Source organism: Mesoplodon mirus (genome assembly GCF_964341445.2).
Source record: "Mesoplodon mirus genome assembly, chromosome: 5".
Classification (NCBI taxonomy): Eukaryota; Metazoa; Chordata; class Mammalia; order Artiodactyla; family Ziphiidae; genus Mesoplodon; species Mesoplodon mirus.
The window spans coordinates 91251342-91273931 of record NC_138980.1 but is presented as its reverse complement, the minus strand read 5'-3'; the positions used below and the strand labels follow the sequence as shown (position 1 = coordinate 91273931).

The 22590-nt window shown below is 34.1% G+C and overlaps 1 protein-coding gene across 2 annotated transcripts in view; it reads left to right on the top strand.

The window, feature by feature from the left end:
- YTHDC2 (YTH N6-methyladenosine RNA binding protein C2) overlaps positions 1-17145 on the top strand; it is a 71029-nt gene extending 53884 nt beyond the window's left edge. The window contains exons 26-30 of one of the 2 annotated variants that reach the window (XM_082621907.1): positions 3573-3747; positions 9918-10121; positions 11098-11280; positions 12506-12593; positions 16777-17145. In XM_082621907.1, coding sequence (XP_082478033.1) covers positions 3573-3747; positions 9918-10121; positions 11098-11280; positions 12506-12586 — 643 coding nt within the window. In that variant the 3' untranslated portion in view covers positions 12587-12593; positions 16777-17145. Of the gene's footprint in view, positions 1-3572; positions 3748-9917; positions 10122-11097; positions 11281-12505; positions 12594-12728; positions 16731-16776 lie in introns of those variants that run through there. The other variant, XM_082621906.1, reaches the window with a different exon arrangement.
- The last annotated feature ends 5445 nt before the right edge of the window (positions 17146-22590 follow it).

Below are 22590 nucleotides of genomic sequence, written 5' to 3'. Positions count from 1 at the left end.
GGGATATGGCAATGTGTAAGACAGACAAAATCTCTTTCTTCAGAGAGTTTACATTTTATTGAGGGGAGGCATACATATATTAAAAAAGTAAATAAGTTTACTGTCTTGGCAAAATTTTTTAGTTTAGCTAACTTCTTTTATCCTTTCTAGCATTTGGCAATTAGATGTGATTTTTTGTTTATTATATGATTAGTAATAATAATGAGAGCTCTTATATTGAATTATTTATAAAAAAATGTAATTGGTGGTATAATAGTGGTTATAATGAATTGTCGGTCATGATTCAGAAATATTTCTGGTTGTAAAAATATTTGTTAGAATCAAATTTAAATTTCTTTATATCAGTTAATTTTTTTTTTTTAAACCGGGTTAGAATTGATAACAGAGACAAAATTCTTGCTTGGAGTGCTAGTTTTGGCAGTATGGTAGATAGTCTCTGTGGTAAGAATATGATTTCATTGTTAAAAACCTGAAAATAGGAACAATGGAAACATAAAAGATATGTAGTGCTTATTGTTTTTCAAGGATCAGATGGAGTATATAGTACCTGCCTTCTTTTGATCAGATTTTACTTATTTGAATGAAACATAAAGGCATGTTATCAGTTAAGACTTCAGTTAAAAAGGAATAATACATGGTGGTTTCCAAGTTCTTTGTATATTACAGTTTAGGAATAATTCAACCAGTTGCTTAGAAAACCTTCTCGTAATATGCGTCCCTGAACCTTTTTCTCTGATGTAGACACTGCCAAGTGAAAGGAAAATAGTAAAAAACACATTTTCTACTTAGACACACCTCACTTTTTAAAAAGATTGTTCTAAAAGTTTACTTGAACAATGATTGTTTAGAATGTGTGAATACATTTGCATAGAAATTATGTGGTAGAGTTATTTATAGGCTAATCGGTAAAAAACCTTTTATATTCAGAGACTTTTTACACACATATGTGTCTATATACATACACACATACTACACACATACATTTTTAGGGGAAAAAAAACCTTTTTTTTTTTCTTTATAAAAGTAATACATACTCATTTAATAAAATTTGGAAATATAGAAGAAGAAAATCAGAATTATAAAGTGTAATATTAGTTATGGTTTAGAAACTGATTATCTTATAAATTCATTTTTCCACCTGTGATACCAGTGTCTACCATTTTCCTTTCCTTACAAGTTGTAGCCTTGCACTCTTCACTCTCTTGTCTGTTGAACAGTGAGATACAGAATTTCATCCACTTTTAGACTTTTGGTAGCATTAATAGTTAAGGCCTGGAATTGATGTAGCTTGGTGAGGAATAGAATGAGGACTCTTAGGAAGATTTATTTTTGAATGGAGAAGTTATAATCTTTCTAGGATTACTTCTTAGAGAAAAGGGATTTATAGTTAGAGTTTTCATGCTAGCATGGCAAGATATAGATTAGATAATTTCTTTTAATAAAAGCATTTTATTTAAACTCTTTTAAAAGTTTAAGAAACTATTTAAAAATAGAAGTTGCCCACATCACACCTTAAAATTAAACCAATTTTTTATTGTCATTTTCTAAATAATAACTTGCTCATTTACAGAGAATAAGCATATCTTTTCTATAAGAAAAATGAGATATAAATGAGTTATCAGAACTCTTTGTTCCTCTTAAATAAAAATTTAGGTTGAAAGGGTTTACACGAATGTTTTGTTTCTATGTGCATGAAATTTTGGGGGGGGAAGCCAAGTATGAGAGAAAAGCTTAGAATAGAGCACAGAGTCAAAGATCAAATTGAAAACCACAAAAGTAGACATTTAGTTCTATTGAAAACATCATTTTTATTTTAATAAGGTATTACACTCAGTTAAGTTCTGTTACCTAATTTTCGGGTAAATAAAGTACCAGGGAAAGAATGATGGAATTTTAGAGGTGTAACTTGATAATTCATTGGACGTCAATTCATGAGAGAAAAAAAACCCTGAAAAATTGGTTTTTTGCATTCATCAAGTTGTTATTAATTATTCAGATGTTTATTCATTATATATTTTTGTTAATATTTTTAGGTTTTAGCTATTTTATTTCATTTGTGAATGAAATAGTATTGGATCTAAGATACTTGCTGAAAGAGAAGCAAATTGTGGGGATAAGCTATTTTAACTTGTTTTGAAGGCAGAATAATTATAATTGCAAGACTCAGTGGAAGTTTATGTACTATTGATGACTTGGCCTTTTTTGTTTTGTTTATTTATTATAAATATTGTTAAACATAGCAAAGTAAATGATATGTCATGGTGAATTCCATATTTCAGCTTCAGTAGTTTACCAAGATTTTCACCTATTTGCTTTATCTACCCCAATTATTTTTTCTTGCTTCCTTTCTTTTTCTGTTTACATATTTCAAAAATCAGTCTCACACATCATGTCATTTTACCCTTCCATATTTAAATATGCATCTCTTAAAAATAGAGGCATTTTTCCTACATAATCAAAATCCAATTATCAGTCCCAATAAAATAATCATTTCCCCAATTCTCAAACTATAGATTTATTTGAAACAACATCTAGGGAGAACTCATGCATTGTATTAGGGTGTCTTGTTTCTTGAATCTCTTGTGATCTAGAGCAGTTAGTTCCTCTGTTGACTTTTTTTAGGGAACGAGGTCAGTGGTATTAGATGTACCACATTCTGTATTTGTTTCTTTTTATTGCTATACCCTATGTATTTCATGGAAACTGGTGGTTAGCTCTCAGGGCTTGATTAGATCCAGTGTTTTGGCAAGAATATTTTATAGGTAGTGCTATGAACTTTATATTGCACTACTTTAGGAAGTACTTAATGTCTTTTTTTTTAATGTCTGGTTGTTCCACTAAGATGTATACTTTTTTAAAAATTGTAAAATTCCTGACTGCCGTTTTTGCTGCATTTATTGATAGAATTTTAAAACAGAAGAATCTTAGCGTTTATCTAGTTTACTCCCTTTATCTAACAGGTAAGGAAATTAAAACTCAGATAAATTAAGACTTGCCCAGGATCACCTGCCTCGTTAGTTGTAAATTTAGTACTGTCCCAAAAATCTTCTCTCCTGACTCTAGTCCAGTCTTATTTCGACTTTACCATACTGTAATTTTTAGTATGCTTTTGAAATCTATTGTATTTGGCTTTACGATATTATATGAAAGTGGAATGGAAGCGGAGTCAGTGATATTCTAGTAAAGGCCATTAGCACAGGTATATTTAATTAATTTTATAATGTTAAAAGACATTAAATATCAATATAAAACATTATAATTGTTAAGGACTTCTCCTAGACATTAAAAGAGATTAGGAGTTTTGTAAGGGAATAATACTTGGGTATTTAATATTAAGTTAAAGATTTTTGTAGGTTGTTTTAAATGTATTTTTGTATTGTTTTAAATGTTGTTTTTGTAAGTATACCGTAATAGTACAACTCTTTCATCTAAATGTAATTGAAGAATGAAATTGCCTTTTTAAATACTATTCCATAAATCAAAGTGTCATTGAAACTTTGGTTTGAAATGGACTCTTCTTTGTATTATGAACTTATGTATAACTGATCTTTGCTTCCTCATTTTCGCTCAAGAGTATTGATGAAATCTCCATCTCCAGCACTGCACCCACCTCAGCAGTACAAAGATAGAGGAATTTTACATCCTAAACGAAGCACTGATGATAGGTCAGATCAGCCTTCTGTGAAATCTACAGACAGCAATAGTTATCCAAGTCCTTGTGCTAGTCCTTCTCCATCCTCAGGAAAGGTAGAGTATCAAGGATTTGTAGCAAATCTGATGTTACATATTTAAACAAAATTATAGAATAATTCTGTTTTTAAGTTACTAATCATGGCCTCTGTTCTAGATATAAATAGAAGCTGACAAACCGAGTAAACTTTTTAGTTTTTTCCTGCTTGCCAAGTATTTTGGGTCATTATCATCTTGGGGTGTTTTAAACCTAATAGGTCATTCACTGATGGCATGTAGCTAGGCAGTTCATGATTTCCTTTCTGTATCTTTAGAACCTTTTTTTGTTAAAAACAAATGACAAGAAGATTTTCTTAAATTAATTTTGGTTCATACCTTCAGAATTGAAAACAATAGTTTCTTTCAATTCTTAATTGATTTCTCCAATTCAATGGTTATGTTAAAAAATACAAGACTGGATGGGGTTAGGAAGATAGGAAATGTTGATAAAGAATTGAGAACTATATATCTTTTAAAAAATTTGTAATATGAATGATTTCAAATGTTTAGAATATGTTTACATTTACTTTTCTTCATTGTTAGTACCTGAGTATTCGATTAGTGTTCGTTAGCTAATGATGTGGTTTTGGTGAAAATGTCTGCTGAACTACTCTTGTTAAATAAGAGGAAAAGAATGTTTTTGCAGATTTGCATTCTTAGGTTTTAAGATATTTTTTGTTTTTTGTTTTTAATTTTAAAGTGCCTTTGTTAAGGCATAACTTACGCAATAAAATTCACCAATTTAAACTGTACAATTGAGTGAATTTTGACAAATGTATACAATCATGTAACTGTAATATAGTCATGTAGAGAACATGCCCATCACCCCTAGATTCTGGCAACCACTAAACTGCTCTTTGTTCTGGGAGTTTTGCTTTTTTTGGAACTTCCTGTAAATGGAATGTATATAGCTTTTTATGACTGGCTATTTCACTTTTGAAATTTATCTGTATTATTGAGTGTATTATTAGTTTATTACTTTTTATTGCTGAGTAGTATTCCATTGTATGGATATGCCACAGTATGTTTGTCTATTTACCATTGATGGACATTTGGATCATTTCTACTTTTTGACTATTATGAATAATATTCAGGTACAAATCTTTATGTATAGATATATTTTCTAATCTTGGGTACATACCCAGGAGTAGGTTTGTTGGGTTGTATGGTAAGTGTAACTTTACAAGAAACTACTCTACTGTTTTCTGAAATAGCTGTACTATTTTCTATTCCCTTCAATAATCTATGAGAATTCCATTTGTTCAGTATTCATAACAATACTTAACATTACTAGTCTCTTAATTTTAGCCATTCTCGTGGGTATATAGTGATACTCCACTGTAGTTTTAATTTGCATTTCCCCAGTGACTAAGGATATTGAGCATCATTTCATGTGCTTTTTTGCCATTTCTGAATCTTCTTTGGTGAAATATCTGTTCAAATTTTTGTTAACCTCTTTACATTGTTCATTGGTTGTCTTTTTTTATTTAGTTGTAAGAGTTTCTTAGTATATTCTGGATACAAGTCTTAATTTTATGTTTTGAACATTTTTTCTAATAGTCTGTGCTTGCATTTACATTTTCTTAATGGTGTCTTTTTTTTTCTCATGTAACCCATTACTTTATTTATTTATTTATGAGTGTTTTTTAATTTTTTATTGAGGTATGCTTGATTTACAATAGTATATTAGTTTTATGTGTACAACATAGTGATTCAATATTTTTATAGATCATACTCCACTTAAAGTTGTTACAAAATAATGGCTGTATTTCCCTGTGCTGTACAATGTATCCTTGTTGCTTATTTACTTTTATTTTTTATATTTTTAATTTAATTTTTATTATATGTTGGAGTATAGTTGATTTACAATATTGTATTAGGTTCAGGTGTACAGCAAAGTGATTCAGTTGTCTTTTAAAGAACAAATATTGATGGAAATACATTTAATCTATTTTTTTCTATTTTGGTTTCATCTGTTTTTTGTATTAAAGTTCATATTTTTGGTGTCCTAAGAAGTCCTTGCCTAATCCAAGATTTTCTCCTGTGCTTTCTTCTAGAGATTTTACAGTTGGAACTTTTACATGTATTGATAGGTATATGATCTATTTCATATACCTTGAATTAATTAATTTCAAGTTAATTTTTGTTTATAGTATGGGTGGGTGAACGATAATTTTTTGGTGTTTGCCTATACAGTTGTTCCAGAACCATCTATGGAAAAGATCTTTTTTTCATTGAATTACCTTGGCACCTTTGTCAAGAATCAATTGACCATAAATATGTTTTCTACTTATTGGACTCTATTTCATTGATCTGCATACTTCTCCTTTGCCAGTGCTACAGTGACTTGATTATATAATAGCTTCCTAGTAAGTCTTGAAATCAGTTAATGATTTTTCTACAACTTTGTTCTTCTTTTGCAAAATTGTCTTGGCTCTTCTACAATCTTTGTGCTTTTGTATAAACTTAGAAGAAGCTTGTCAATTTCTACAGAAAAATTTTTTGGTATTTTGAGGGGAATTGCATTAAATCTATAGATCAACTTGAAAATCTACAATTAACAATTTTTAGTCTTCCAATCCATAAGCATAGCTGCATTTATTTAGATATTCTTTAATTTCTCTCAACAGTGTTTTATAAATTTCAGAGTTCAAATATTACAGTTTTTTTGTTACATTTATTCCTAAATATTATATATATATATATATTTTTTTTTTTTTTTTTTTTTTTCTTTATGCGGGCCTCTCACTGTTGTGGCCTCTCCCATTGCGGAGTACAGGCTCCAGACGTGCAGGCTCAGCGGCCATGGCTCACGGGCCCAGCCGCTCCGCGGCATGTGGGATCTTCCCAGACTGGGGCACGAACCTGTGTCCCCTGCATCGGCAGGCGGACTCTCAACCACTGCGCCACCAGGGATGCCCAATATTTTATATTTTTGATGCTGTTGTTTTTTTAAAATTTTACGTTTCAGTTCATTGGTATCATATAGAAATACATTTGATTTTTGTATATTTATCTTATATCCTATGACCTTACTTCACTTATTCTATTAGCTTTTTATGTAGATTTCTCAGGATTTTCTACATGGACAATCATGCTGTTAATAAAGGTAGTTTTACTTTTTTCCTTTCCAAAGTGAACGCCGTTTATTTCTTTTCTTGCCTTATATCTATGGCTAGAACCTCCAATAAAATACTTAATAAAGATGTTTAGAGCCCTCCTCTTTGTCTTGACCTTAGAAGTTAAGCCTTAAGTCTTTCACCATTTAGTGGGATGTTTTCTTTTGGACCTAGTTTGCTAAGAAGGTTTGTTAGGAATAAGCATTGAATTATACTCAGTAATTTTTTTTTTTTAACATCTATTGAAATGATAACACAATTCTTTTTTTTTTTTTGGTCTGTTAATATAATGGATTTCATTGATTGATTTTTCTAATGTTTATACCTCTCTTGGGCATAATGTATTATCTTTTTAAAATATTGCTAGATTTGATTTTGTTCAATCAAAAATTTTGTTAAATGAGGGATCTTTGTTTATGAGGGATATTATTCTCTAGTTATCTTTTCTTGTGTTATCTTTGGATGGTTTTGGTATCAGAGTAATGCTGTACTCTTAAAGATTCGTTGGGAAGTGTTCCTTCCACTTCAATTTTTTGGAAGAGATGTATAGATTTGGTATTGTTTCTTCCTTAAATGTTTGATAGAATTCACTAGTTAAGTCATTTTTACCTTACCCTAATGTATTCTGAATCAGTATTATGCCCTTTCAGTTACAGTTTGAGAACCTTGCAACAGTGTACTTTTATTTTACCCTTCAATCCATTATGTTATTGGTTTCATACATTTTTTTCAATATATGTTATAAATGCCACAATGTATTTTTTTTTTTTTTTTTTTTGGTACGCGGGCCTCTCACTGTTGTGGCCTCTCCCATTGCGGAGCACAGGCTCCGGACGCACAGGCTCAGCGGCCATGGCTCACGGGCCCAGCCGCTCCGCAGCATGTGGGATCCTCCCAGACCAGGGCATGAACCCGCGTCCCCTGCATCGGCAGGCGGACTCTCAACCACTGCGCCACCAGGGAAGCCCCTGTTTTTTACTTACATAGTCAATTATCTTTTTATCAAAAGTCAGGAAAATGTCCTTTATATTTACTCTATATTTACAGTTTCCTGTGCTTTTTATTCTTTTGTGTTGAAACGAATTTCTGTCTTGGATCATATTCTTCTGGCTGAAAACCTTCTTTTAACATTTCTTTAAGTACAGATCTGCAGGAAATGAATTCATTTAGCTTTTGTGTGAAAATTCTTTTTCACTTTTATTTTTGAAAGATATTTTTACTGTGTATATAATTCTAGGTTGACAGTGATTGTCTTTCATTATTATAATACTATCATATTAGTAGTTTACATAGTTTCTCATGGGATGTCTACTATCATTCTTATCTTTCTTTCTCCATATATAATTTGTCTTTTTTTCCCTAGCTGCTTTTAAGATTTTCTTTTTCTCACTGGTTTTCAGCAATTTGATTTTGATATGACTCGGTCTGGTTCTCTTTATATTTCCTGTTTAATCTGTATATTTATAGTTTCCATCAATTTGGGGAACTTTAACACCATTATTTTTCATATATTTTTTTGTATCTCACCTCTCCCCCTTCTTCTCTGGAACTCTAGATATACAAATGTAAGACTACTTGATATTGTTCCATGGGTCACTGATATTCTCTTCATTTTTTTCAGTTGTTTTTGTCTCTTTCCTTCATTTGAGATCATTTATATTGCTACATCTTTAAATTTACTGATGTTTTTATTTGTAGTGTCTAATCTGATGTGCATTCTTTTTAGTGTATTTTTACTTCAAATATTATATTTTAATCTCCAGAACTTCCTTTGGGTCTTTAAAAAAATACCTTCTATTTCCCCACTCATCACATTTATGTTTCCTCCACCTTCTTGAACATAGCACATAGATTTAGGATAGCTGCTTTAAATTCTTACCTCCTAATTTCATCATCTGTCAGATCTCACTCTGTTCCTGTTGATTAAATTTTTTCTGGTTGTGTGTCATATTCTCCTGTTGTTTGCATTCCTTAAAATTGTGTTTGGCTGCTATATTTTTGTTGTATTTCTTTAAATAGTGTTAGACATTTTTCTGATACACAGTTAAGTTAGTTGCAATCAGTGTAATCCTTTCGGGATTTGCTTTTAAGCAGTGTTAGGGTGGATCCAGGGCAGTTTTTATTCTGATACTAATTTAGTTCCAGTACTAAGGTATGATCCTTCTGTGGGCTAATGCACTATGTATTACAAGTTCTTTCTCTTCTGTCTAGAATAAGATGAAATATTCCCAACCATGTGTGAGCTCTAAGAACTCTTTTCCTTTGGATCTTTCCTGGCCTCAGGTCATTTTTTCTTACCTATGTGCAGGTCACTACTTAGCCAAAAACTTCTGGGAACACCTTCTGCAGTTCCTTGGGAGTTCTCTTCCCATGAAGCTTCCTTCTATATAGTACACTGCCATGGAAAATCTAGTTACCTTGGCCTCTAAACTCTAAGGTTTATGTGTGCAATTCAGTGAGACCATTGGATTCCGTTTGTGTTTCCCTTCATTGTCACCTGGAAACTGTATCCAGGCAGTAAGCTGGAGCAATTTTTGTTTTGTTTTCAGACTTTGCAAGTTTATTAAAATTTTTTCTGAAAGTACATTTGGAGTGTAAATCAAAGTTGGCAAACCAGGATCCTTTCTTTTTTTTTTTTTTTTTACTGTGTGTGGGCCTCTCACTGTTGTGGCCTCTCCCGTTGTGGAGCACAGGCTCCGGAAGCGCAGGCTCAGCGGCCATGTCTCACGGGCTCAGCTGCTCCGCGGTATGTGGGATCTTCCCGGACCGGGGCATGAACCCGTGTCCCCTGCATCGGCAGGCGGACTCTCAACCACTGCGCCATCAGGGAAGCCCAGGATCCTTTCTTGATAAGGGATTTTGAATACTCTGAAAATGAGTGCTTGGTTTGGGCCCTTTAACCTCATTTTGATTGAGCCTTGTGTAGGTTTTCAGGCATGATAGAGCTATTTGCATTTGTTGACTATTTGGTAAAATATTTTGGTTTATATATTTATGAAGATGTTTAATGGAGCCTATTGATTTTGAAAGGTCAAATTACCTTTCAAGAATTTATACTTCCTTTTTTAGGGCTCAAAATCTCCTTCACCAAGACCAAACATGCCTATTCGATACTTCATAATGAAGAGTAGCAATCTGAGAAACCTTGAAATTTCTCAACAGAAGGGTATCTGGTCTACAACCCCTAGTAATGAGCGGAAGCTAAACCAAGCCTTTTGGGAAAGCAGCATGGTTTACTTGATATTTTCTGTTCAAGGATCTGGACATTTCCAGGTGAGCCATCCTGAAGCAGTAAAAGGGCATTGTTCTTCTGTCTGCAGATTAGATCATTTAAATCATAGAGGTTAAAAAGAAGCTGGCTTTTTTTTTTTTTTTTGGCGTTACGCGGGCCTCTCACCGCTGCGGCCTCTCCCGTTGCGGAGCATAGGCTCCGGATGCGCAAGCCCAGCAGCCATGGCTCACGGGCCCAGCCGCTCCGCGGCATGCGGGACCCCCCCAGACCGGGGCACGAACCCGCACTCCCTGCACTGGCAGGCGGACTCTCAACCACTGCGCCACCAGGGAAGCCCCAAGAAGCTGGCTTTTTATTGCATTGGAATGCAAGAATGCATTTTGCTTGGATGAGGAATATATTACACCTCTTCAAAGGAATGATGTATAGGGATCCCTTTGCTTTTGCCTTGTTTTACCAGAGCTTTTCCAGATAAACAATTTTTCCTTCTGAGACAACTTTAGATTTACTATTTCTCAGGTGGATTAAAAGTAATGAGAAGCGTGACTTTTTGATAAAATGTTTATTTTAAATAGGCCAAGAGGTTAGTTTTGACTGTCAGGAAACTGAGTGTGTTTCTTAACTCATCTTTACTTGATGTATATCTGAATTTATAAAATAATGAATTTATTATTTGATATTATTATCATTTTTGGAACTAAAAACCTAGAAGTTAGATTGTATCCATTTGTAATGGAATAAATGTGGGTTTAGAACTATGATATATTATTTAGAAAATATCTGTTTGTATTTGAAATTATATTAGAAGGCTGGAATTGGTCTTTCCTCTAAAATTTGCTAATTCATCTTTTTATAAAAAACAATGAGTGGCTTTCTGGATTTTTGTTATATATCTATTATTTTTATATTACATTTTTACCTTAAAATAAAAAAAAAACTCAGAGTTTCTCAGATAAATTGAATTCAGAGTCTTAATGTCATCTTCACCTTCACCATTTCCCCTCATTTTACCCACAGGGATTTTCTAGAATGTCTTCTGAGATAGGAAGGGAGAAGAGTCAGGACTGGGGTTCAACTGGACTAGGAGGAGTGTTTAAGGTGGAGTGGATACAAAAAGAAAGTCTTCCCTTTCAGTTTGCACACCATTTACTCAATCCTTGGAATGACAACAAGAAAGTCCAGATAAGCAGAGATGGGCAGGTATACAATGGCATTTAATATTTTTCTTCCACTCTTCTTTTTGTTTTGTTTGACTGTTATTCGGTGATTTGTTTGAGGAGTAAATGCAAGAATACAAATTGTATATTCTATGTGCACATGGGGAGATAATGGTTCAGATTTGTAAAAGAGCTAGTTAAAAGCCTACTTTCAAATGTGCCTGACAGAGCTCATTGTTTTTTTTTAACATTTTGTAAATTTGACTTCTCTCTGTCATTGCATATATAAAATCTTTCATAAGTCAATTCTTGGAGGTTCCTGTTTAACTAAAGATATGATCAAAACAGTGTAATTCTGAAATAATTTCACTAAAGTCTAAGGATAACAACAGTATCTAAGTTCTTTATGGCTTTAACTAATGATATAACATAAATAATAACCTTTTTATATTTTTGTGGCTTGTTTTATTTCTATTATGCTTTGCTTTGCCTTCATGATGCTGCTGATGTGTATTTTAAACTAGTTAAGGTGATGGGAATTAACATATATTGATATATTGACTACTGTGCTAGCTTCTTTATGTGAGGTAGTTCAATTCTTAGGCCTAAAATGAGTTATTAGCCAAATATTTTATAGGAGAAAATAGATTCAGAGAATCTATCTAGTCTTGCCTAATGTCACATCTAATACTTTATTTGAACAAGTGTGACTCAGTTCAAATCACCATATGAAAAGTGTTAGGGTTCTTTTTAAGTGCACATGATGTCACAAGGGGACTATAAATGTTCTTTTCAATTATATAAAAATATTTTCATTTTTATTCTATAATAATGCTTTTGAAATAAGTCACATTCCTTATAGTCATCCAAGATATTTTCTTGAAAAAAATACCCCAAACATCTAATATGCTAAGTATCACCATAAACTTTTGGAAGTTTAAGCTGAGTGCTTTTGCTAAATCTCCATGAAAACAAAATTCATTATTTCCAGATAGAAAAAATTGCAGAAGAACTCCCTGGAAATTTCTCACCATTTTGTCACAGATAGTTGCAATATTTGCAGGTTAACTACAATCTTGGAAATCTGGAAGTCAACTCTGAATCTTAACGAAAAGAATTAGAGCAATGCATAACATAGGATTTTAGCATATTCTTGTAGAAACATGGAATTTGAGTTGATTTTCTTACACTTTTATCAGTATAGGTTTTGATGATAAAAATTTCACTCTAGTCCTTTTTATGTTCATTCTGACTTTTGGTTTATCTAGGAACTAGAACCTCAGGTTGGTGAACAGTTGCTCCAGTTATGGGAACGCCTTTCATTGGGAGAAAAAACCACAACTGATTGACATTCAGGTTATACCATACTTGACTTTGAGTACTGGCAGTATTTGTGATCATTAAGGATATCTTTCAGATTATTTACCTTTTCTTTTTTTCTTCTTTTTCTTCCTCTTCTTTTTCTTTTTTTTTTTTTTTTAACCCTTCCAGACTTCTTAGCTTCAGAAGAACATCATGCCTACTTATAACCACTGAATGCACTGACTTCCAAAAACTGAGATGGGGTTGTGTGTTATTCTGAATGGGCTTTTCCGGTTGAAAGTGTTGCTTTAGAACCACCATCTTCATATAAAAGAGAAAAGGATAATTTAATTTTTATAGTGATCATAGGGAATGATTATATGTTTGTTAATATGTTTATAATGGAATGAAATAGAGTAGTTTCATTATTTAACACAATAGCAGTTAAACATACTTCAGTTGAAGTTAAACATTTCAGTTGTTTGAAACACTGACTTAGAACTCTTATTGGTGATTTTTTTAAATGCAGAGTAAATTGTTTACTTTTAAGAAAGATCTGACTATATCTGTCCATCTGAGCAACATTTTAGAAGAGTCAACTCTAAAGATTTATCATTAAAAAACAAGCAAAGAAAAGCAAATGACCAAAATCTAAAAATGTCCCTTTTAAAAATAGTGTATGCTGATTAAGGACTATTCATTGTGCCATTTTTAACCTGAGGCACATTAAGGAAAAAAAAAAATGGGTGTTCTTTTTTTGCAACTATGAAGTGCAGTAAAAACTGAAGAAAGGCAGAATTCTTCCCTGACTTTGATCAGATCAGATTAAGTGCTTAGTTTTATTCCCGGTGCTACCTCTTTTAACCTGATGTATCCCAAACCTTCCTTTCTCCTACATTACAGTCATCACACATCTCTGATATAAAAACAGTGATTATGATCTCTTTGTTTTGGCTAGAGAAACTTGATTTAGACAAGTTAAAAATTTAAGCAAGTTATACAAGTTGAAAAGAAATGCTATTAACAGTTAGTGGTAGCTTGGTTTCTCTATGTCTTCCAAACTGAAGCCTCCAAACGCCACAATTCTAAATGCCTTCTATTTGTTTTCTAGTACTTTTTATTCTACTTATGTTTCCAGGTAAGATTTCTCTTTTTTTGCATTTGTGGTTTAATAAATGGAGAGTAACTTTTTGTAAACCCATGTTAGTGCCAACTCTCATATATTTCTTTGCCATCTCAGAATTATTTGGTTTGCTGTCTTTATCACAATTGTCTATGAAGTTTCCTTAGATGCTTTCTGAAGGAAAATGGAGGTTCAGGGAGAAATCAAAGAAATGTCTTGGTTACTGAGTTCTAAACAGAACAGGTTTGATAGCACTTCTCATGATGCAGTTGGGTCATTGCCATGTAACAAAAAACCAACATGAATCTGATTTAAAGACAAAAAGAAAACTCTAAGTCCTCTGCTTTTGTATTTGAGAACAAAGAAGTGAAAAATCATGGGTCAACATAAAATCTTGGGAACTCTTCTACTTTCTCTGGGAAAGCATTATATGTTGGTGCATTAGTTTAAAATGTCGGCTGTGACTTTTGCCTGTATTTGTAGGTACAGGATTTTTGTTTGTTTTATACTTTGAAACATACCTGTAAATTGAGCCTATGTGAATTATGTTCCACTATATGCATATTACAGTTCTTTTCCTATTAGAGCAAGTTGTGGTTTTCTGATAATGGTTACATTTTGTTTAGGTACATATTTAGCAGTTCACAGTGTCCTAATTTGGAAGTAAGAACTTCTAAAAAATAGAAGTTGTTTTAATTTCCATCTGTTTTCTAATATATATCCCTGTATGTAAATGATGAGTTTGTTGATATTTAAGATGAACACAATTTGAATGTAATTAAAATGCTGTTTTTTGGAAGAGATGAACTTTAAACATACTTATTAAATGATATTCTGTTAAATCATTTAAATTTTGTTATTTCTGACACTATATAGTAGGACTAAGGTAACAATGATCAACAATACCCCTTGAGATATTAATGAATTTCATACACTTTGAAGAATACTAAATTGCAATAGAAGGTGATGGCCTCATATCAATACCTCCCCCTCGAAAAAAATTGCCTTATTATGATAGGGGAATGGGGAAAGTCCCAAGACGTGTTTTTAATATAAAATCCTTTGCTTATTAATAGAATATGTAGCCGTGCACCTTTTGTTCTCAGGACACTGCATTATGGTACTGCATTATTGCATCCACTGAACAACCCAGCTTCACTCTACCAATTACAGCAAAGATAGACAATAAGGAAAGAATAATCTCAAATGAGTACTTCAAGAAAAGACATGCTCATTTAAGAATTTGTCCTCAGAGACTCATTCTTCACCATTTAAAATCTTATATCCTGAGACAGCAAAAGTGTTAAGGAATAAGTCAAATGAACTTCACCCCTGAATCAACACCAGGGTGAAAAACTGGACACATAATTCACAAGTGACCACACCTCTCAGTCCGAATGAGCTTCCCGTAGCACAGATCCTCACTGTGCTCCTGAATTCTCCATGATTCCTCTCTACCCAGAGGACCACACAGTGCAGTCAGTATATAGCCAAGGCCACTGGATGCATCATGGTCTTCCTAGCCAAAAATGAATTTCTACTTGGCTGTCTAATAAAATGTCAAATTCTGTATATTCAAAATTGAACTACAGTTCTTTCCCCACGATCTATTCCACTTAAAGCTGTCCTATTTTCAGTTGATGCCAGTTTCATTCTTTTGGTTGTTCAGGCCAGAGAACTTGGAGTCATCCATGATTCCTTTATTTCTCTCAAACTAATCCATCAGAAATTTTTCTTGGCTTCACCTTCAAAATATATCTAGACTCCAGCTGTTTCTCACCACATGTGTCACAACTACTCTGGACTGAGCCACCATCATTCCTAAGATGTCTTCCCTTTTCTCCTGTTCCTCATGCCACCAATCTGTTTTCAACACAGAAGTCAGTAGTCCTTTAAAAACATTAAATCAGTTCATATTACTCTGTTGCTCAAAACCCTTCAGCGGCTCCCCATTTTGCTCAAAGCCAAAGTCCTTATAATGGTATAAGCACCTTTTATGATCTGGTCCCCCATTACATCTCTGAACTTCTGTACTCTACTCTCCTCCTCTGCTCATTCCACTTTAGCCACATTGACCTCCTCACTATTCCTTGAATATACCAGGCAACTTCCAGCATCAGAGACTAGTTTTAGCTATTCACTCTGCCTACTCTTCTCAGAATATCTGTTTGGCCAATTAGTTGTGTCATCATTTACTGTTAGGTTTACTGTAAATTTTTTAAAAATTTATTTAACTTCTAGAATTAACAAACAGTAAAATCAAATTTTTCTTAGATGTATAGCTCTATGAATTTTAACACATGTACAGATTTATGTAACTTCCACCACAATCAAGATACAGTTCCATCACCTCCAAAACTCCCTCATGCTATCCCTTTGTAGTTATATACCCTTAACACCTGCCAGCCATTGGTCTGTTCTCTGACATTTCTAGTTTTCTCCTTTTGAGAATATCATTTAAATAAATCATACAGTATGTAACCTTTTGGGTCTGGTTTCTTTCACTCATCATAATGCCTTTAAGAGTGATCCAAGTTGTGTATATCAAAGTTCATTTCTTTTTATTGTGAGTAGTATTCCACTGTATAGAATGTGCCACATTTTTTTTAACCATTTACTTGTCAAATGGTATTTAGATTGTTTTCCATTTTGTGTGTGTGTGATTATAAGTAAAACAGCTAAACATTTGTGTACAGTATTTTGTGTGGAAATATGTTTCTATTTCTTGAGTAAATACCTAGGACTACGATTGCTGGATCATATGGTAAGTGTATGTTTTATTTTATAAGAAACTGCCAAACTGTTTTCCAGAGTGGCTATACCATTTTGCATTCCTACCAGCGATGTCTTAGAGTTCCTGACTGCTCCACATACTTGACAGTGCTTTATTGCTAGTATATTTTATTTTTATCATTCTATTAGGTGTGCGATAGTATCTGATCATCGTTTTAAGTTGTATGTCTCTAATGGCTATTAATGTTGACCATCTTTTCATGTGCTCTCTTAGTCTCTTTAGGCTGCTATAACAAAATACTACAAACTGTGTGGCTTGTAAACAACCAAAATTTATTTCTCATAGTTCTCTCAAAATTTATTTCTCTTTATTTCTCATAGTTCTGGAGACTGGAAGGCCAAGATCAAGGTGCCAACATGGTTGAGTTTGGGTGCAAGCCCTCTTCCTGCTTGCAGATTGCTGACTTCTTACTGTGTCTTCACATGGTAGAAGGGGATTATAAAGGCACTAATCTCATTCATAAGGGCTCAGCCCTCATCGCCTAATCACCTGCCAAAGGTCCCAGAAAGATTCCTAATATCATCACATTGGGCATTAGAATTTCAACATAAGAATTTTGAGGGCACACAAACATTCAGCCTCTAGCAGTCACCCAAAAGGTTACATACTGTATGAGTTATTTAAATGATATCTTTGGTGAAGTGCCTGTCCAAGTGTTTTGACCATTTAAAAATTAAATCATTTGTTTTCTTACTGTTGAGTTTGGGGATTTCATTATATTTTTGGAATACAAGTTCTTTGTCAGATATGTGATTAAAAATGTTTTTTTTTCTCTCTGTAGCTTTTAATTATCTTAACAGTATTTTTTGTATTTTTAAATTTTTTTAAAAAAACATCAGTTTTTTTTCTTTTATGAATCATGATTTAGGTGTCATATCTAAGAAGTCTTTTGCCTAATCCTTAGTCATGAAGATTTTCTCCTATGTTTCCTTCTAAAAGTTCTGTAGTTATATGTCTTATATTTAGATTCATGACCCATTTTAGGTTAATATTTGTACAAGTTGTGATATTTAGGCTGAGGTTTATTTTTAATGCATATGAATGTCCAATGGTTTCAACACCATTGTTGAAAACTTTACCTTTATTGAATTGTCTTTGCACCTTTGACAAAAATCAGTTTGCCTATTTCTTTGGCTCTATTTCTGGACTCTCTATTATATCCCATTGATTTATGTATTTGTCCTTCACCAATACTGAAGTCTCGATTATTGGTGTTTTAGAGTAATTTTTAAAAATTGGGTAGTGAGGACTTGCACTTCTAACCAAGATAGGGAGTAACATGGACCGTATTTACTTTCTTTCCTGAAACAACATTAAAAAAAAAAGACAAAATACATGAAGCTGCAGTTTTCAAGACACTGGACATCAGGTGAAGGACAGTAATCCCTGTGACATAGGAAACAAACAAGGTGAGTCCTACAATTGCCCAAGCTTACTGCCTCAGAGGGTTTCCAGGCTGTGGCATAGGGAGGGAACTGAAGCAGAACTTGAAGGTTTCTGAGTTGAGGAGACAGAGGTTAGAGTGGGGAAACCAAAGCAGCTAGAGTTCATAGAACAGAAGAGCAGAGAGGGTAGAACTGCATAGCAGGTGAACCCCAGAGATCTGTCGGTCTCCGTGGAATACTCATCAGAGTGCCGATCAGGTCATGCATGCACAGAAACTGCCTGAGGTCAGGAAAAGACCCATCTGAAAGGATTAAAGGGAATAGTGCCTGATGCTTATAAAGGGCCAGTAATAGTATCTGTTCTCATTACCCAGACTTGTAAAAATTCAAAAGAAGGCAGAAAAGAGGAAAAAAGAACAAATGGAAATAACAAATGGAAACAAAGTAAAAGAAAACAAATAATGAGATGATAGACTCAAACATAACTAAAGCAATCATCATATTAATGTCTAAAAATCCCAGTTAAAAGGGAGAGCTTGTCAGACTGGATAAAAAAAATCAAGACTCAATTACATGATGCCTACAAGAAATGTACTTTAAATATGAAAACAAATAGGTTAAAAGTTTTAAAAAATGGGAGAAGTTATACCATGCTACTATTAGTAAACAAACAAAAGCCTAGAATGGCAGTAGAATTCAGAGCAATGACTATAAAGACAGGGATGAAGACAGGCAGTTAGTAATAATAAAAGGATCAATTGACATAATCCTAAATATTTAGGTACCTAATTAAAAGAGCTTCAAAATACTTAAGTGAAAGTTGATAAAACTGAAAGGATAAGTTCACAATATTGTCAGATTTCAATACCTCTCTCTCAATAGTTGATAGAAAAAGTAAGCAAAAAATCAGCAAATATACTGTAGACTTGAAGAACACTATCAACCAAATTCACCTAATTAACATTTATAGAACTTACCACCCAACAGCAGCAGAATATACACTCTTTTCAAGTGCACACAGAATATCATGATAGACCACTTTGTGGACCATGACACAAATCTCAATACATTTATTTATTAATTTATTTTTTCTTGTGGTAAGAGCATTTAACATGAGGTCTACCCTCACCAAATTTTTAAGTGTACAATACAATAATGTTAACTATAGGCACAGTGTTATACAGCAGATTTCTAGAACTTATTCATCTCCATTTCCCACTACCCCTAGTCCCTGGCAACCATTATTGTATTCTCTGTCTCTATGATTTTGACTACTTTAAATACCTCATAAAGTGAATGATGCAGTATTTGTCCTTCTGTAACTGGTTTATTTTACTTAGCATAATATTCTCCAGGTTCATTCATGGTGTTGTGTTTGGCAGGGTTTCTTTCCTTTTCAAGGCTGGATAATATTTCATTGTAGGTAAGTACCACATTTTCTTTATCCATTCATCTTTTTTTTTGTGGTACGCGGGCCTCTCACTGTTGTGGCCTCTCCCGTTGTGGAGCACAGGCTCCGGATGCACAGGCTCAGCGGCCATGGCTCATGGGCCCAGCCGCTCCACGGCATGTGGGATCTTCCCAGACTGGGGCAAGAACCTGTGTCCCCTGCATCAGCAGGCGGACTCTCAACCACTGCGCCACCAGGGAAGCCCTATCCATTCATCTTTTGATAGACATTTAGGTTGTTTCTGTATCTTAGCTATTGTGAATAATAATACAGTAAACTCAGAGTGCGCATGTTTCTTTGAGATCCTGATTTCAGTTCTCTTGAATATATCCAGAAGTGGGATTGCTGGATCATATGATAATTCTATTTTTTTTTGAAGGGAAGAACTTTTTTCTGTTTTATTTTTAAAATTTATTTATTTTTAAAAATTTTGAAATTTAATTTTATTTATTTTTTTATACAACAGGTTATTATTAGTTATCTATTTTATACATATACATGTATACAGGTCAATCCCAATCTCCCAACTCATCCCACCACCACCACACCATGGCTCCCCCCTTTGGTGTCCCTACGTTTGTTCTCTACCTCTGTGTCTCTATTTCTGCCCTGCAAACCGGTTCATCTGTACCATTTTTCTAGGTTCCACATATATGCATTAATATACAATATTTGTTTTTCTCTTTCTGACTTACTTCACTCTGTATGACAGTCTCTAGATCCATCGACATCTCTACAAATGACCCAGTTTCATTCCTTTGTATGGCTGAGTAATATTCCATTTTATATATGTACCACATCGTTATCCATTCGTATGTCTGTGGACATTTAGGTTGCTTCCATTACCTGGCTATTGTAAATTGTAAATAATGCTGCAATGAACAATGTGGTGACTATGTCTTTTTGATTTATGGTTTTCTCTGGGTATATGCCCAGAAGTTGCTGGATCATATGGTAATTCTATTTTTAGTTTTTTAAGGAACCACCGTACTGTTCTCCATAGTGACTGTATCAATTTACATTCCCACCAATAGTGGAAGAGGGTTCCTTTTGTCCATACCCTCCCCAGCATTTGTTGTTTGTAGATTTTCTGATGATGCCCATTCTAACAGGTGTGAGGTGATACCTCATTGTAGTTTCGATTTGCATTTCTCTAATAATTAGTGATGCTGAGCAGCTTTTCATGTGCATTTTGGCCATCTCTGTGCCTTCTTTGAAGAAATGTCTATTTAGATCTTCTACCCATTTTTGTATTGGGATGTTTGTTTTTTTAATATTAAGCTGCATGAGCTGTTTATACATATTGGAGATTAAACCTTTGTCCATTGATTCATTTGCAAATATTTCCTCCCATTCTGAGGGTTGCCTTTTTCCATTCCCGTTTTTTTGCTTCCCATAATTTTTTTTAATTAGTTTCTGCTTTATAACAAAGTGAATCAGTCATACATATACATCTGTTCCCACATCCCTTCCCTCATGCATCTCCCTCCCTCCCACCCTCCCCATCCCACCCCTCCAGGCGGTCACAAAGCACCAAGCTGATCTCCCTGTGCTCTGCAGCTGCTTCCCACTATCTACCTTACATTTGGTAGTGTATATATGTCCATGCCTCTCTTTCGCTTTGTCACAGCTTACCCTTCCCCCTCCCCATATCCTCAAGTCCATTCTCAAGTAGGTCTGTGTCTTTATTCCCGTTTTGCCCCTAGGTTCTTCATGACATTTTTTTTAAATTCCATATATATGTGTTAGCATACGGTATTTGTCTTTCTCTTTCTGACTTACTTCACGGATAATTCTATTTTTGAGAAATCTTAATAAATTAAAAAATGTTTCCGGTCATACAAAGTATGTTCTCTAACCACAATGGACTTAAATTAGAAATGAGTAATGTCCTACTTTAAACCAGCTAGAAAAAGCAATGTTTTCTCACTAGTTTCCTCATAAGCTCCAGGATTGACTCTCATTGGATCAATTGGTCATGTGCTTATCTCTATACCAATCACTATGCTGATTGGCCAAATCTGTGTCAAATATTCACCCCAAACACATGGACCAAGAAGAGAAGAGAAATGATTCTCTAAAGGGATATCAAAGTAATATTACCAGAATAAGCATTCTGGGGAAGGCAAAATTATTAGCTATCCACTACCAAAAGCTACTATAATTAATTAGTGTCTTTAACGAGGTGGCAGGATACAGGGTCAGTTTTTAAAAGTGTATTTCTATACAATTGTAAATTAAAAGAAATACTGTTTATAGTAACATTAAAAATATCAAATACCTAGGAATAACTGACAAGAGATGTGGAAAAACTTGCACTCTGAAAAGTACAAAATATTGCTGAGAGAAGACCTAAAAAAACCAAATTGTGACTTAAACTTGTTCATGGGTTGGAAGACTCAGTATTGTTAAGATGTCAGATCTCTTCAAACTCTTTAACAAAATCTCAAAATCCCATAAGCCTTTTTTGTAGATATTGACAAAATTAATGTGGATTGCAAAGGATCTAGAGTAACCAAAACAACTCTGAAAAGGAACTTTAGAGGACTCACAGTACCTGATTTCAAGATTCATAAAAAACTATAGTACATAAAACAGCTTGATATTGGCATATGGATAGACAGATATATCAATGGAACATAATAAAGAGTCCAGAAGTAAACCCAACATCTAGGGATAACTGATTTTTTTTAAAAAACAAGGGCACAGAAATGTGCACAGGAGGCTTTGGCTGCTGGTCTGGGGATCACACTTGGAGAACCACTATCCAGAGGAGAAACATTGCAGCCCAACATCTCCAGCCTGCCTGCCTTTAAGCCAGGCCCAAATTTGAGGAGCGCAGGATCAAGCTACTTGCCTGGACTCCCCAAAGGATAAGAAGACAGAATATCTTGAGGGACATCTATAATTCTACCAGCTGGAAAGCCCTAATCTGTAGAAATGAAGCCATGGGACTGACAGGGTCTTGGTGCTTCAGCTGGGTGTCAGGCCTGTGCCTCTGAGGTGGGAGAGCTGAGTTCAGGACATTGGTCAACCAAAGACCTTCTGGCACCACATAATACCAAATGGCGAAAGCTCTCCCAGAGATCTCCATCTCAATGCTAAGACCCAGCTCCACTCAATGACCAACAAGCTACAGTGCTGGACACCCTATGCCAAACAACTAGCAAGACAAGAACACAACCCCACCCATTAACAGAGAGGCTGCCTAAAATAATAAGGTCACAGACACCCCAAAACACACCACTGGACACGGTCCTGCCCACCAGAAAGACAAGATCCAGCCTCATCCACCAGAA